The 18,529-nt window shown below is 36.2% G+C and overlaps 1 protein-coding gene across 1 annotated transcript in view; it reads left to right on the top strand.

Annotated features, from left to right (window-relative positions):
• The window catches only part of TACR3 (tachykinin receptor 3), a 107,284-nt gene extending 90,471 nt beyond the window's left edge, over positions 1-16,813 (top strand). Inside the window, exons 4-5 of the mRNA XM_025384973.1 lie at positions 14,631-14,827; positions 16,324-16,813. Of these exons, the coding sequence (XP_025240758.1) occupies positions 14,631-14,827; positions 16,324-16,630 (504 nt within the window). The 3' untranslated portion in view covers positions 16,631-16,813. The remainder of the gene's footprint in view (positions 1-14,630; positions 14,828-16,323) is intronic.
• Positions 16,814-18,529: the final 1,716 nt, after the last annotated feature.

The raw sequence follows: 18,529 nt of genomic DNA, 5'->3' as shown, positions 1-18,529 counted from the left end.
GTCCGTCAAAAAAAAAAAAAAAAAAAAAAAAAAAGCATAAGCCTTCAGTTGTACTTGATGACCTATAGGCTTATTCCAATAGCATTCAAACACCTTTCAGCATGTTTAATTTTAGAAAATTATCTTTTGATCCTCCACCCAGCTTCCAATCTCTGTCCCTCCATTACAATCAACAAAAACATCCTTATTTCTTTTCTTATTTCAACTTTTATTTTAGATTCATGGGGTACCTGTGCAAATTTGTTCCATGGGTATCTTGTGTGATGCTGAGATTTGGGGTCTGGATTCTATCACCCAGGTAGTGAGCACAGGACCCAACAGGTAGTTTTCCCACCTATGCTCCCCTTTCTCCTGCCTCTAGTAGTCTGCAGTATCTATTGTTCCTATTTTTACGTCCATGTGTGCTCAATGTTTAGCTTCCACTTATAAGTGAGAACGAGTGGTATCTGGTTTTCTATTTCGGTTTTAATTCATTTAGGATTGTGGCCTCCAGCTGCATCCATGCTGCTGCAAAGGACATGATTTTGTTCTTTTATAGCTATGTAGTTTCCCATGGTGTACATGAATCACATTTTCTTGATCCAATCTATCATTGATGGGCACCTAGGTTAATCCCATGCCTTTGCTATTGTGAATAGCATGGTGGTAATGAAGATATGAGTGCATGTGTCATTTTGATAGAATGATTTATTCTCTTTTAGGTACGCATCCAATAATATTTCATTCACACTTTAAACCTTTCCATTTAGATTTTGACTCCACAATTCCACCAGAGGTGCTCTGGTTCAGTTCAACACTAGTCTCCATGGAAACCGTCATTTCTTATCTTACTAAAACTTTGAGCAACATTCTACAGGACTGGCAATCCTCCCTCCTAAAGGAGAGGAAAACCCTTTAGTGATGTTTTTGACCACGTTATAGTAGTTTTCTTGCCAAATCTTTAACTGCGTGTTCCTCATATCCTTTCCAGCTCATTGTCTCTATCTGACTTCAAAATGTCTGAGTTATTTGGGGCTTAATCTAGACTACTTCTCACTCTTTATTCTCTGAGTAATTTCATTCATTTCCGTGGCATTAAATATCATTCAAAATGTATGTTTCAAGCCAATATTCTCTATATGTACAATCTAAGTATACAATACATTAAGTAAACAAGAACAATTGTATTTCTTTCTTAAGCCTTTATTATCACATGGCTCAAATAGCTATTGTTTCCAAACATCCATCCTGCTAGGGACATAAACTAAGAGCAATAAAGATTATTTTAATTTAAATGTAAAATATTTTAAAGTATTTTTGTTTTATTTGTTTTAAATAGTATTTTCGAATTTTTATTATGAGCATAATAACACGAAACACTGGTAAGATAAAAATAAATACATAATGCTCCCTGCAATTAAAATGTTCATAAACTGGGTCTGAAAATCAGATACCTTCAAAAGTCAAAAGATACCTTCAAAATTCAAATATCAAGACCTATGCTAATTTCTGGGGGCACAAAATAAATAATGCATAGGCCATGATATGGACTAAAGGAAACAGAAACATGCTTAAAAATACCACATATCTGTGTTACAAAAGATAGATATGACTTGCTAAGTCTAATTAAGAATTATCATCTCTCTAATGACCAGTGATGATGAGCTTTTTTTCATATGTTTGTTGGCCACATAAATGTCTCTTTTGAGAAGTGTCTGTTCACATCATTTGCCCACTTACTGATGGGGTTGTCTTTTTCTTGTAAATTTGTTTAAATTCTTTGTAGATTCTGGATATTAGCCCTTTGTCAGATGGATAGATTGCAAAAAAATTCTCCCGTTCTGTAAGTTGCCTGTTCACTCTGATAATAGTTTCTTTTGCTGTGCAGAAGCTCTTTAGTTTAATTAGATCCCATTTGCCATTTTGGCTTTTGTTGCCGTTGCTTTTGGTGTTTTAATCATGAAGTCTTTGCCCATGTCTACGTCCTGAATGGTGTTGCCTAGGTTTTCTTCTGGGGTTTTTATGGTTTTAGGTCTTACGTTTAATTAGTTAATCCATCTTGAATTAATTTTTGTATAAGGTGTAAAGAAGGGATCCAGTTTCAGTTTTCTGCATATGGCTACCCAGTTTTCCCAACACCATTTATTAAATAGGGAATCATTTCCCCATTGCTTGTTTTGTCAGGTTTCTCAAAGATCAAACAGTTGTAGATGTGTGGTGTTATTTCTGAGGCCTCTGTTCTGTTGCATTGGTTTATATATCTGTTTTGGTACCAGTACCATGGTGTTTTGGTTAATATAGCCTTGTAGTATAGTTTGAAGTCAGGTAGCCTGACGCCTCCGGCTTTGTTCTTTTTCCTTAGGATTGTCTTGGAGATATGGGCTCCTTTTTGGTTCCATATGAAATTTAAAGTAGTTTTTCCAATTCTGTGAAGAAAGTCAATGGTAGTTTGATGGGGATAGCATTTAATCTATAAATTACTTTGGGCAGTATGGCCATTTTCAAGATACTGATTTTTCCTATCCATGAGCATGGAATGTTTTTCTGTTTGTGTCCTCCCTTATTTCCTTAAGCAGTGGTTTGTAATTTGATGATCATTAAAAAGTCAGGAAACAACAGATGCTGGAGAAGATGTGGAGAAATAGGAACACTTTTACACTGTTGGTGGGAGTGTAAATTAGTCCAACCATTGTGGAAGACAGTGTGGCAATTCCTCAAAGAAATTCCATGTGACCCAGCAATCCCATTACTGGGTATATACCCAAAGGATTATAAATCATTCTACTATAAAGACATGCACACACATGTTTATTGCACCACTGTTCACAATAGTGAAGTATTGGAACCAATCCAAATGCCCAACAACGATAGACTGGATAAAGAAAATGTGGCACATATACACCATGGAATGCTATGCAGCCATATAAAGGGATGAGTTCACGATGTTTGCAGGGAGACTGATGAAGCTGGAAACCATCATTCTCAGCAAACTAACAAAGGAGCAGAAAACCAAACACTGCGTGTTCTTACTCATAAGTGGGAGTTGAACAATGAGAACTCATGGACAAAGGAAGGGGAACATCACACACCGGGGCCTGTCAGTGGGTGGGGGGCTAGGGGAGGACTAGATGACGGGTTGATGTGTGCAGCAAACCACCATGGCACGTGTATAACTATGTAACACCTACACATTCTGCACATGTATCCCAGAACTTAGAGTATATATAATTAAAAGAATTATTATCTAACACTTCCTGTCTGAAGAAATGAAGGGAAGTGGCAGTTGTGATGTCAGAGCCCCAGCAACAGAAATGGGTTGGCTCCCAGGTAATAAGAAGAATTTACCAACTGTCTAGGTTAGAAAAGGAAAGTTTTATTAAATGGAAAAGAATGCTGCAGCAGAGTGCAGAGGGGCACTTCAGCAAGAAAGGACTGAGCACACAGCGGTAGATTTTCCTTACGGGTATTAATGAACCTAAAAGAGAGAACTTACGGGTCATTTGGACCACAATAGTCACATAGTTCATGGTAAATAATTACATTTGCAGATATGTTGGTGCCTTGATGTCAGTAAGGGTTGCATAGTGAGTTTCAACATACATGCATTCTGGAGATGTATGGAAATTCTAGCTACTTAAAAATTGTGGGGAATGAACCCTTGCACCAGATGCCAGCTTTAGATAATAAGGAATTCCTCAGATAGAGTTTTGCCTCCACATAGTCGCTTGATGGCCGGTCACCAGGTGATCTTTGCTCTCCTCAGGAAGTTATTTAGAGAGGTGAACCTGAGTTGACCTCCCAAAGAAGGGATAGAGTATTTTGTAAGCAAAAAAAACAAAAACAAAAACAAAAAAAACTGGTATCAGGACATTCCAGGCAAAGGGATAAGTATGTAGATTTACTTCATTGTAACTACAAATGAGGACATTATTTATACATCATGCTGTCTTAGTTTTCTAGATATTGTAGAGAATATATCTATGCTTAGTGATTTATCTAATTTGCTACTAGGTAAGTACAGAAAAGTATAATTTCAGATATTCTAGATTTATGCTATTTCAAAGAGCAAATAAAGTATTTACGCTTTTATGGTTTCTTTTTAAAAAATGCAAAGGAATCTTAAGACACCGGCAGATTCAACATTTCATACTACAGTACATAAATACCACCGAATTTTTAAAAGTATGAGTTGGCTGGTTCAGTGGCTCATGCCTGTAATCCTAGCACTTTGGGAGGCCAAGGTGGGCAGATCACCTGAGGTCAGGAGTTCAAGACCAGCCTGATCAACATGGTGAAACCCCATCTCTACTAAAAATACAAAATTAGCCAGGTGTGGTAGTGCATGCCTGTAATCCCAGCTACTCAGCAGGCTGAGGCAGGAGAATCGCTTGAACCTGGGAGGCGGAGGTTGCAGTGAGCCGGATTGCTCCATTGCACTCCAGCCTAAGCAACAAGAGCGAAACTCCATCTCAAAAAGTAAATAAATAAATACACAGTTATGAGTTATAAAAATATGAGTTATGTCAACATATATTAAACATATCTGTTGGTCTGACAAAGGGTGTCAGCCTGGCCTTTTCTACCAGGCCATACTTTCAAAATACAAGATCTCTCCCTGCAACTCCTGGGTGGAGAGGAATAAGAGGGATGAGGTGACCCTATGCCATGTTGCCAGCAGGCTGGCAGTAGTTTGCAACTGTTTTCTCATTTGTACCCTCTTCTCCAGAAAAGATAATTGAGGCAGAAGTCCTCTTGACTTTCTCCCTTTCCATGGATGTCAAAGGATCTTCAATTAATTAGCTACTGAGTTGGGACTAACATAGTCCTTTCAGCAGAGCTGCTTCATTCCGGGTGGCTTTGTTTGACTGTTCTTTATTACTGCATGCAGGGAGATCAGTTTTATTAAGATTGTAAGGCTTGGAGGAGTGACACCATTACCTACTTACTGGAAAAAAAGTTGTTTTCTTCTTGCAGGGGGTGTTTGTGGTTAATTTTCTCCCTCCTGCCTCCTCCCCTTCCTCCCCTCTTTTCATGTCCTCTGGTGTAGTCTAGTATAATCTAATGAATATGTGAGGTTGTCAATGATTTATACTAATTATCCATTTGTCTTTAAATGTATTTCACGTAAGTGAAGAATGTGGAAGTTGATTGTACCATATGGACACATAAAATATTAAAAGTGTCATGTCCCTATTTCACAGTTTTCAGTTCAGATAAATCTCTCGATATTCATGTAGAGTTAGATAAGTGACTCTTCAACCTTAAGCTGCCATGCTTACTCCACCATTTCAACTTCTTGTCTTACTCTTTCACCTTTCTGCTATAGGAAAGCCTCACTTCTCACATAAACCTTAAATGAGCTGTTCTTTAGAGAAATAAGATTCTGTGACTACCCTTTCACTTAAACATCCCGTAAGTATAAAATGAAGAAAGAAGAAGGGACTACTTCTAAGAGTCCTTAGAAGCACAGTGGACACAAAATGAGTTTTAGCTAATCAGAAATTAAGAAACCTGCTCATCCTAGCACTGAATTTGCCTTCGAGATCTTGAGAAATCACTGCATCTGCTTGGTGTTAAGTTCCTCATCTGTAAAATGGAGAAAGTATTAATATATTAATATAGTCTAAAGTTTGTTTTAAAGATTAAATAAGCTCATGTATTTTAAAGTTTTTAAATGAATATAAAAATATCACAAGACTTTTACTGAAAGCAATGATAGACATGACTCCACTGACTCATCTATCAGTGCTTACCCTCAAATATGCCTTTGACTTTACCTCTCTCAAAGAATAATGTAACTATCCACGTGATTTTCTTTTGATGATTCTCAAAATTGATATTAGAACCACCTGGCCAATGCATAGAGCGTAGAACTCCAAAGTGCTGAACATTGTATTCTGTAATATAGAATCAGTATCAAGAGAAATTGGTGACAGGAAGGTAGTAAAGAAAAAGATATAGAAATTGATGTTTGAAAAGTTGGGTGAGAAAAATTTTTAAATAATGTACAGGAGGGAAAATTTGAAAACATTGTTATACCTTGTAGAATTTATAAGACAGAAACTTAAAATACAGAGGCTAGAGCATTGACAACAATGTCTCTATTGTTGCCAAGTTACAGTGTAACAACCCAGCCCACCTCCATGTGTAAGAGCAGAAGACATTGAATAAAAAATTTCAGACTCATCCCTTCTCAACCTTTTGGCTAAGATCAAGGGTACAATATTCCAAATTCCATTCCTGTTAAAAGACTACGTTACTACTTTCTTGTAGTTCATTATGAATTAGTACTCTTACATATTTGTCTATACATTATGAATAGCATACTTTTATTACATTTTTGTGTTAATTTGCTAGATATATACCTTTAAGGTAAACCACATTTAATTTCTTTAAAAAAATTCTTTTTGAAATTGGTCTTGATTATTTGGATGCCTGAAATACTGGTAAATAAATCTTTTTTTTTAACCGATATTTCGGGTATCCAACTAATCTTTTTCCAAAGCATAGAAGTTATTTTCTGGCTATTTTCTGTTTTAGTTCTCTTCTATAAACAAGTATAATCAGCTCTGCTCCTTTAGAGGTGAATACCTAAGTGTGATAACTGAGAAGGCTTTGGTTTTAATCAAAGGGACTACTCTTCAATGTAAGTCCAAGTGACAGATTCAATTGGATTATTGAGCTATATAAAACCAAGACAAATCTATCACTTCACTCAGGAAGCACACTTTCTGTGAGCTTGTCATTTTTTTCTGCTGCAAAGGAATTAGCATGAAAAACAGTGCTTGTGAGGAAGACAATATATAATGTAAGAAAGGCTCAAATAAAAGAAATACTAATCTTGATCTATCCCTTACATTACTGAAAGCAATTCCAGGCAATCCAAACCATTCTGCAAATCTTCATGTTTACTGGGACTCTGTACAGTATTATGCTTCCTACTTTGCTGGAATGAAGCCCTGTTGTGTACTCTCCTCGGCATCTCAAACATTGTATTTGAGATGTCTGTTCAGGTTGCCATAACAAAATACCATAGACTAAGTGGCTTAAACAACAAAAACATATTCACAATTCCAAAGCCTAGAAGTGTGAGCTCAAGGTGTCAACAGAACTGGCCTGTTCTGAGACCTCTTTCCTTGTTTTGCAGATGTCTGCAACCCCATGTCTTCCCTTGCTCTTCCTTCTGTGTGTCTGTACTAATCACTTCTTTTAAACATACCTGTCATATTGGTTTAGTGCCCACCATAATAACCTCATCGTAAGTACCTCTTCAAAGATCCTGTGTCAAAATATAGTCACATTCTCAGTTACTGGGAACTGGGACATCAACATAGGAATTTGGGGAGGCTGCAATGCAACCTACAACATTCTGTCCACTCACCCCCTAACATTTCTGTCCTTCTCATGTGCAAAATATATTCACCTCATCCCAAAAGCCCCAAAAGTCTTCACCCATTCCAATATCAAAGCTAAATTCAAGTCTTATTTATATTATCATCTAATTGAGATATGGGTGAGACTCAAGGTATGATTCATCCTGAAGCAAAGTTTATCTCCAGCTGTGAACCTGTGAAACCAGAAAAGTCACTTGCTTCCAAAATGGAAAAGTGGGAAAGTCATAGAATAGACTTTCCTATTACAAAAGAGAAAAACCAGAAAGAGGAAAAGGGTGATGGATTCCAAGCAAATCTGAAATCTGGCAGGACAAATTCCATTATATTTTAATGCTAAAGAATAATCTTTGCTGGCTCAATGTTATGTCCTCCAGGACCATGAGAACAATAGCTTACTCTCTTGGTCCTGGGCAGCACTCCAGCCACTCTGGACCTGAAAGAGGAGACACCCCTACCTCACAGCCTGTGTGCTCTGGACCCGTGGTGGCAGCAGCAGCCCTGCCAACCTCTGATTCACCTTTAGGGTCATTGTCCTTTATTCTTGAAGGATAATACATGTTTGTAGCTGGGTAGCTCTACTGACCTGTCCGATAGAATCGCAGAAGTCTGGCTGCCTTCCTTAATTTCACCCTGTATCTGTCCCCTTCAGTCAAAATCTGGCAGCATTTCTACTAGTATAACCCCGTAATTTTTCCTGTCTTCTACAGAGATACCTGATTAGATCCATAGGTCATATTCCTATAATCTCTTTATCAAATGCTTTTCCATCCATACCTTTAGTGTTTGCTCCAGAACATGCTTTCTCATTTTTTACAATGTGGATCGGCTGAAAATTTTCCAGATCTTTAAGTTCTGGTTCCTTTTTGCTTACAAATGTCTTTTCAACTTATTTCTTTCCTCTAACAATTTGCTACAAGTAGAAACCAGGACATACCTCCAACACTTTGCTTAGAAAAGTTCTCAGCTAAATATCCAAGTTCATCACTTAAAAATTCTACTTTCTGCAAAATATTAAAGCACAATTTGGCCAAGTTCTTTGTTGCTTTATAACAATAACTGCCTTTTTTTTTCAGGGTCCAATAACATATTTCTCATTTCCATCTGAGACTTCACAAGAAGCACCTTTAATGTTCATATTTCTGTCAACATTCTATTCATGATGATATCTGTATATCTCTGAGACTATAAAAATCTTTCTCTATTGCTGTCATCTTTTTCTTCTGAAACCTCATTAGAATTGCCTTTAGTGTTCATCTTTCTACCAGCATTCTCTTCAAAGCAATCTAGGCTTTTTCTTACATCTCAGAATTTTTCCAGCCTGTACCAGTTACCCAGTCTCAGAGCCTCTTTCCCATGTTTAGGCATTTGTTACAGCAGCACCTCACCTCTCATTACCAAATTCTGTATTAGTTTTCCAGGACTTCCATAAGAAAATACCACAAACTGGATGGCTTTAAGAACAGAAGTTTACTTTCTCACAATTCTGAAAGGTACAAGTCCAAGATCAAAGTGACAGTGGGGTTTGTTTCTTCAAAGACATCTCTCCTTAGCATACAGATGCCTGTCTTTCTCCCTGTCTTTACATGATCTTCCCTTTCTGTGTCTATTTCCTGACCTCTTCTTCTTAGAAGGACACCAGTCATATCAAATTAGGGTTCACCTTAATGACCTAATTTTAACTGAATTCCCTTTTTAAAGACACTATCTCTAAGTATAGACACACTCCGAGGTACCGAGAATTAGAACATTGACTTATGAATTTTGTGGGGGCCACAATTCGGGCCATTAAAAGCCTCTATAAGTTTTTATCTCTAACCATGATGCCATAAAATCCATCTTTATTTTTTCTGATTTAACGTACTTACTTTTCTAATGCCATCAATCTTGTCTTCCTTTTTGTGGTTGCATCTTTTCCTTTGGTTTCATACCACTGTAGGCCTGAAATCTTATAGTGCTCTCAAAGATCAAGTTTACATTGAAAACATAAAATTACTTTAAAAAGGAAACATGACCAATGAAATGTAAAGAAATAGACTGCAAGCACAACACAACACAATACAACACACACACATGCGCGCGCACACACACACACACATATATTTTCCATAATTGCATATACATGCACACAGGTTTTTTCATTTGCTTGGGCTTGACATAATTTCTTATAGGCATTGCTCTAGGCTAATGTTAACTGAATGTGCATGTTAGTTGGATTTGGCAACAGTGCCCAATTTCTTAGATGACACTCACATAAAATGCCTATATTCTCACCCAGTCCTGAAATTACTGGCCAAATTTATCTTCCGAGCCATCCTGCACTCTGCAAAATATCATGTGATACTGAAATTCTTTTGTCTTTGAAAGTGAAGCACCAAAAGCCAAACCTAAATAGCCTATGAAGTAATACTTTCAATTTTGATGCTTTTTATTAATTTTTAAAGCATCTTACCCTTTAGTATATTATTTTAGTCTGCTAATTTGTGATTAGAAAAAAAAATGGCCTGAAATGTTTTACTTAAAGGAAAATAATGATCCATTTGAGAACACTTGTGCAGAGGACAGATATGAACAAGTGGTAGGGTGTGGTCCATGGGATGATTCTTCAAAACATATGCTCTAAGGAGATTCTAATCAAAACAAGAAGTTTTGTTTTGTTTTGTTTTTTGTCACACCAAGCTGACCATTTTTATTCTAAGCATTTAGAAAGAATCAATCCTGTACCAAAGAATATGACCCCTAGAGTTTTCTAAATAGTTGTCAGCATTTTAGTTAATTTCCTAAACTAATTTTTGCTTTTACAACCCAAACCTCAAAATCATCCATCCTATACTAATTTAATGTGATAGATAAGAACAGTTGTAGGCATTTCAGTCTAATCTGTATGGTATACAAAAATCTAAGATCTTTCCCCTTCGATACATGAAGGAGAGGTATCCAAAGTTTATTCTCACTAATATATGAGGACATACAATTCCATCCTGCCTATGTAGTTAGATTCTTAACTGCTAAAAATAGGCACTATAACTTTGTAAGGGCTACATTACATGTCCCCACTTTCCTCCTTCATCCTGCTTGCAAGTTTCCAAGGATAATGGGTGGCTACCCACTTAATAACATTATTAAGACATGATGAGAGATTTGAACCTTCTCTGTCCCAGATTGTCATCTTGATCTTGCCTAAAAATCTCAAGATTCTGAAAGTTCACCACCTGATTCTTTTTTCTCTTTAACAGTTCATAGCCTGTCTGCCCTGCTACCATTGTTCAGCCATGCAATAGAGTGGTAATTGCTCATAGTACCTGCACATCTATCATTGCTCAAGCTTCATGCTTCAAAGAGTTCTTTTCTTTGGCATTTTATCAGGAGGGTGATTTCAATTTTGTGATTTCAGCATTTCACAAAGCAGAGAATTTCTCCCGCCCAAGAGCCTACGTTTGCATTCACATCAAAACTAGGGTCCAGAGAGTTCATCATCTGAAATAACACTACAAGATTTTGTAAGCAGAGAGCCAAGCTAACAGTATTATATGGAAATAAGTACAGAAAATATATTATAGCCGCTGTTTCACTTTTAAAAAATGCTGTAGGGTATTTTAAACTTTTCTTAAAATTTTTAAAATATGTTTATAAATCTTTCACAACAAGTCCTAAAGGCCCTCTGTATGTGAGTTAGAAGCTATCTGAAGTCTCTGTTCCATTTTCCACATGCATTTTAATTTTTGCATGTTTTTCTGAACTTTCTGCACTTTGAAAATGGAAATTTATCTAAAAGGACTCTGATAGCCTTAGCAGGTTTTCAGCAATTGTCGGAAAACAATTTTGTGCATAGGGAGTTTGTAGTCAGTCTATATAAAATGATTCAAATACAATTTATGTTAACATTCTCAAAGATATTTTACTTGCTCTTAACATTCGCTTAGAGTGAAATCTAATGCTTTCATGTGCCCCATAAAAATAATTATATTAGGCCGGGTATGGTGGCTCACACCTGTAATCCCAGAACTTTGGGAGGCCGAGGTGGGTGGATCACAAGGTCAGGAGTTTGAGACCAGCCTGGCCACTATGGTGACACCCCTTCTCTACTAAAAATACAAAAATTAGCCAGGCGTGGTGGCGCACTCCTGTAATCCCAGCTACTAGGGAGGCTGAGGCAGAAGAATTACTTGACCCCGGAAGGCGGAGGTTGCAGTGAGCCAAGATTGCGCCACTGCACTCCATCCTGGGTGACAGAGTAACTCCATCTCAAAAAAAAAAAAAGAAAAAGTTATACTATTTTTGGACTCTTTCTCTTTTTAAATTTGTTTGCCTTGAAAGCAAAAATAGCAGTGAATTCCATGCTCATTTTACATACACATGGTCATCTTAAATGAAAAACAAATGATACCAGTAATTGATGACTGAGTAAAATCTTAGACATTACTTAACTGTCTGTGTCTTTCAGTTTCTTTTGTTTTATAGTCACTTTCACTTGTTTATTTAAAAAATTTCTGAGTACCCTTTATGTATGAAGTCCAGTCTAGGTGCCTGAAATACAAATGAACAAAACAAACAGAAAATCCTTGCTCTTTTACAGTCCAGCATCAGGAGACACAAAATAAAGAAAAAACATAACAAACTGAAGAGAAAGAGCAAGCTAAGAGGTTCTGGAAGGGCTGAAAGGGCAGATTGCGATTTTAAATCAGTTGGTCAGAATAGCACTCAAAAAAAAATGACAATTGTGCAGTGACTTGAAGGAGGCGAGGTACTTAAACCCTGGGAATCATGGTTAAAAGAGTGTTCTAGGTAGAGAGAGGAGCCAGGGAAAATAATCTATGGCTGGAGCTTAACTACCCTGTTCAAGGAATAGTAGAATGCTCACAAATTCAACAATGAAAACATCAATAGACCCATTTCATTTAGTCTAATATCCTTTGAACCTACAGTTAGTAGGCATGTATTGAGTCAGTCCTTGTTAAAATAAGCTAGTAGATTCTCATAAATATTATTTTAAATTTTATCTGCACATGTTCATTCTCAACATTTCAATGCATGCATTTTTATTAAAATTGTACATTTTCTTTTTTTTCATTATATTGTAAACTTCTGGATAAGGAATTGGTCCTCAACCACTATTTTTCTCAATGTTATTTTCTAGACTCAAGGTATTCGACAGATGTTTTTATCTGTAAATAGAGGGTAAAAAGAAAAGAAAGATCTTTCTTAGTTACACGAATCACGGTGGTCAGAGCTTTGGGTTTTTGCCTCAATTTGCTAATGTGCAATTGAAAGACAATTAATTAATTAAATATGTAAAATATTGCATAAATGTAAATTAAATTACATCACTTGTTTTTCACAAATATATGAATTATGAATAGGAAGTCTGAGAAATAAAATGCAGAAATGCAAAAGTAGTTCTTCAGAAGAAAGCAATGTAATTTGAAGAACACTGGGAAAATCAAAAGATGTTATATGTTGTGGCCAATGATGACATTTCGTGAGCTGTTGACCTGGATTTTCATCTCTGATCGCCAATTTCCATCTGCTCAGTGCTGGTCACCTGGATGGTACAGTAGTTTGGCCCTTAGGGAAGAGTTACCTTCCACATTGATCCATTTCATGCTTTATCTGTTTCTAAAATCATGTCTCTCGTGACTAAACCTTGCCAACCTTCATCTGAATCCCTGATTTGCAGTCAAATGACAAGTCCATTTTATAAATACTGTATCTTCCTAGTTCTGAGGTGCCTCATAGGCCCTTTACATCAGAGCTTTCTCTGATTTGTTTTAATCTGACTGCAGGTAAGCTTCAAAATTATTTAGCTTAAAGTATCTTATTTTAAACTTTTTACTATTTCCAAATTCCCAAAAGAGACATGAACGTATTTAGCAGATAGATTGATTCTGAGAAATATCAAACGAGAAACTCAGAGAATATTATTTTAAATGAAAAGCCAAGCTTTTAATTTGTTTAATACCTTTGATTCTACCTTTCTTATAAATACAGACAATGGAATAGATTTTATTTTATTTAGAGACACACAAAACATCCTTCATTTCAACCTCCTGCTACAAACTGTACATTGCTATTTATTATTCATTCGTTCTATATCTATTTATCTCAGCTGTATACCAAGGACTGTGGTAGATGCTGGGAGTAAAAAGACAGTTAAGACTATTCTGTCGGCCGGGCGCGGTGGCTCAAGCTTGTAATCCCAGCACTTTGGGAGGCCGAGACGGGCGGATCACGAGGTCGGGAGATCGAGACCATCCTGGCTAACACGGTGAAACCCCGTCTCTACTAAAAAATACAAAAAACTAGCCGGGCGAGGTGGCGGGCTCCTGTAGTCCCAGCTACTCCGGAGGCTGAGGCAGGAGAATGGCGTAAACCCGGGAGGCGGAGCTTGCAGTGAGCTGAGATCCGGCCACAGCACTCCAGCCTGGGAGACGGAGCCAGACTCCGTCTCAAAAAAAAAAAGACTATTCTGTCTTCAGGAATTTTAGGCCTAGTGGAAGAGAAATAATAGCTGACATTCTACTTTGATTAGAGCTGTCCAGGATATTATCATTCACAAGTATACAATCAAAGGAAATGGCCTATGCTTACCAAAGTCATAAAAGCTAATGCATAAAACAGTTGCATAAACCAATAACCTATTTGCAAATCTGAAGTTAGTATTTTCCTCACACTAATGTGAATATTTACATATAATCACTATTTGGGGAAATCTTCCCCAATATCAGATTATAAGAGAAACCAAATTAATATTCATAAGGTTGCATAGTGAGCAGTCTATTAAAGAAATCTGAATAGTCTTAAGCTATAGTCAGGCTATAAAAGAGTACCAACTTGAACAAGCCCAGCCCTAGCAGCCTAGTAAACCTCCATAGTGACTTACTTGATTTCCTGGAGATAATGTCTCCACTATTGTACAATGCAGGCTACACAGCCACATCCTAGTTCCTTTCTCTCTCTGTTCCAGGCTTTCTGGGTTTTTGTAAACACTTATTTTCTTCAAGGCAATCAAAATATATTTGTCTGTGTTTGAGTTAGCACTACCCATTCACTTAGATAGGTAGAAATGAATAGTGACATAGCATACTTTCTTGAGACTTACCTTAGGCAACTGTCCCTATATTGCTTCACCATTTTTTAATATATTGACTGTTCCCTAGGCATGATGTGTATTATCAGAAAAGCATGATTTGCAATAAGCTGTTGGAACTATTATATTCAATGGGTATTATGTTTGTAAAAAATGACTTTTTTTCTTTATAGGTTGTCAAAATGATGATTATTGTTGTCATGACATTTGCTATCTGCTGGCTGCCCTATCATATTTACTTCATTCTCACTGCAATCTATCAACAACTAAATAGATGGAAATACATCCAGCAGGTCTACCTGGCTAGCTTTTGGCTAGCAATGAGCTCAACCATGTACAATCCCATCATCTACTGCTGTCTGAATAAAAGGTAAAAACAAAACGAAATGCAAGTTGCTTGTCACACCCGCCTTCACTGGAAACATACAATGTTCCATTTTCTTGGTGCAAATTCAAAGTGCAGAAGGAAGGGAAAATTTAAGAATTCTCTGAGAGAGGCACAGGCTTTATCTTTTAAGACCCCCATACACACTTTATAAAGCATCCCACATTAATAATTAGATGCCCCAAACAATGTTCTTGGGGTTCTAACTGGATGATATTTCTATGGGCCAACTTCTTCCTCCAAAAGCTCAGAATTTTACCTGCCAAAGAAAAAGAAGTATCCTCATGATTGAAGGAGAATTGAAAATATGCTCAAATCTTCAAAGAAATGAAGATATTTCCTAGAAATTCTTGAATAATTTCTGTAAGATGGAGAGATGATGGCATATGTGAGCAGACTTTATTAAAAAGGATACGTTGTAAATAAATAAACTTTGAAGTAGAAGGTTTTGTAAAAACAAGGGGAGCTCCAATCCTCCTTCCTGCATGGTGAGGTGGGGTGAGTAAGAGAGCGTGCAGCCTCCATGGAGATGGCTTGTGAAGAAATCACGGTGGTCAAGGGAAAGATGTTTATGAAGTTAAAAAATGAAAAGTGAGAATATTTATAGTCAAATGTAAAACTAGAAAAAAATGATAAAATCTGCTTTCCAGATAAAATCACGTTGGTTTTATTGGTCAGCACATGAAGGGGTAGGGTTAAATTTCATAGGGTTGGTAAGTCCTGCAATAAGTCAATGTGGTTTTTTTGCAAGTAGAATTGGGACTTTATGTAAGTAACTGTATGAATTAAATCGTAAGCTCTCTCTTCCCAGTTGGGGCTCTACCACACTGTGCCTTAAGTTTGTTAAATACTTAATTAATTCTTGCCTTTTTTTTTTCACTAATTGCATAAGCCATATCTCAATTCCCGCCACCCCACAGCATTACATCCACTTTTAATCAACTTCATTTTAAGGTTTACAAAGATAAGGATTTTGTACTTTCATACATAATTAGATAAAAACCATCAAGATTAGCAATTAATTCTAACATTAAATGAGACTTTATAAATGTGTAATCATTTCTGAAAGGAGCTATTTTGAAATATATCATTTTTAAGTGCCTTAATTAGCCAGCCTAATTCAATTATATTTATGTAAATGTATAAAATTATTTTAGAAAAACATGCTGTTTCTTTACTAAATTGGTTACCTGATGCTATGTGTTTGCTATTGATGACTTCTCACTGGTGGGAATGAGATGCTTTTCATTGCTGGGAATCAATGCTTCTCATTAATGGGAAATTAATTTCCATTCAGTTCAATTCAAACAAGAACTAAAAGACTAACAACAATACTGTGACACAAATTCTAAGTTTGCCTAAAAACCAAACTCAAAAACTGAGTTGTTATAACTACCTTAAGTAGAATTTTCTGTGGCAGCTGAAAGACATATCTGCTTGAAAAAAACAACTTTTTCTTTCCATGGCCTGCTTTTCCTCAGATTTCGAGCTGGCTTCAAGAGAGCATTTCGCTGGTGTCCTTTCATCAAAGTTTCCAGCTATGATGAGCTAGAGCTCAAGACCACCAGGTTTCATCCAACCCGGCAAAGCAGTATGTACACCGTGACCAGGATGGAGTCCATGACAGTGGTGTTTGACCCCAGCGATGCAGATACCGCCAGGTCCAGTCGGAAGAAAAGAGCCACACCAAGAGACCCAAGTTTCAATGGCTGCTCCCGCAGGAATTCCAAATCTGCCTCCACCACTTCAAGTTTCATAAGCTCACCCTATACCTCTGTGGATGAATAGCCTTAATTTCATTTCCTGAGGTAAAAGATTAGTATGAGTCCATCATGGTGCCAATCTAGGCCCCCATTCTCCTATTTATCAGTCCTGTCCTATATACTCTCTAGAAACAGAAAGCAATTTTTAGGCAGATATGGTCAAATTGAGAAAGGTAGCATATAAATGTGACAAAGACACTAATAAAATGTTAGCCTCCACCCAAAATAAAATGGGCTTTAAATTTATTCTTTGAAAACTCTAAATTATTATATGCAACAAACAAAAATATGTCAGAAAAAAACTATCTCATTTACAAATTGCAATATACATTTGTGACATTAAAATGACATATAGTTTTTCCAAGAGATTAAAGAATCTTTAAAACATAATATCATAAGCGAAGGGAAACAAAATCTATATAAAATGGACTTTTTTTGCCTAGAGAAATAAAATGGGAAAAAAAGTTAAATGATTCATTTTCCCACTAGAGTAACAGAAAATTAACCTCAAGAAATAGGAACTGAAAATCTTTGCTCAAGAAAACTCATTTTGTAGAATGTAAAGGTTTAAAGATTTAAAGATTTCTTCCATGGCATTTAACTGAAAAGGAAATCTAGTTAAATCATTAGGCAAATGTATATTTCATTCTCTTGATTTTGTTTTTGTGAGAGAGTGAAATTTTTAAAAATTATATACTTTTTGACCATTACTTATTTTTAAATGCCAAGCTAAAAAGTAGTCAAAGTTAGGACCTTTAAAAATATAAAGAAAATTCCTATCATTCTTTTTATTTTTCACAGATTTTTTAAATAGCTAGATTATAAAACAGTAAAGGTATATTCCAATAAATAGGGGAAGAATACTATTTGTGTTCTCTTCCTCTCCCCTCACTGGAAATAGAATAAGGACTAGGAGAAATTATCAGAAAATATCTTCAAAGGCAACTCCTTAGGGGAAAAAAGTCATAAGTGTGACAAAAGAAAATATGGTTGAAAAATACCAATATATGGTACATATGAGCAAACCAGGCAAAGTGTGGAAAGGTGAGTTACCTCTTGGAAAACAAACCTGCACAATAGTTCGGATATGTGTGAACTAATACCAGCTGAGCAAGAGGGTGAGTCTAACACACCTCCGTCCACAGAGAGACCTTTCCTTTCATTTCCTTAGATTATTCAGAAGTCTTACCAGAAAGAAATGAGATAATAGTCCTAAGAAAGCGTCAATTTTACTACAAGAAGATATATACTAGCACATTTCCAAGACTCATAGCATAACAAGAAATACTTTTAAGTGTAAAAAGTAACATCCAGACCTCCGTGCTTATAGATCATCTTTCCTTGAATTAGGGATACCGTCAGTCCTGCTCAAGAAAGCAGAAACTTTTTGAGAATGTGAATGTGTAGTACAAACTTCTCCTTTAAACTATTCAGTTTGACTTTTACAGATATTTGTCTAAAATAATACTCTCTAACACTTTATTGTTGTGCCTCCACCAATATTAAAACAAAATATTTTTGAAGAACAGAATAAAAGCGAATATTCAATGGCAAATCATGGTCTATTTCTCAAACCTCTTCCCTATTTTGAAGCCAAAACCAGAAATGTCCAATTGTTACAAAATGTTCAAAGTCTAACCAAGCTAAACATATGTGTTCCAGCTGAATTTCTTCTGATGATACCAATAAACAAAGAGACACACACACATACAAATGTGCCTACACATTCAATCATTTAATGAATGCAACAACTTCAAAGAATTAAAATCAAATACTGAAATAATAAGTGGTCATTACAGCATTCCCATATGCTCAATAAAGTCTGTGAAGCTTGTGTGCATGTTTTAAATAAGCAAATTTATTATTATATAGTATCTAATTGTTTGAATATAATGTTTTTGAATGTTCATTCTTAAAACATATG

This window comes from Theropithecus gelada, chromosome 5 (assembly GCF_003255815.1).
Source record: "Theropithecus gelada isolate Dixy chromosome 5, Tgel_1.0, whole genome shotgun sequence".
Taxonomy (NCBI): domain Eukaryota; kingdom Metazoa; phylum Chordata; class Mammalia; order Primates; family Cercopithecidae; genus Theropithecus; species Theropithecus gelada.
This window is presented reverse-complemented; position numbering and strand designations above follow the sequence as displayed.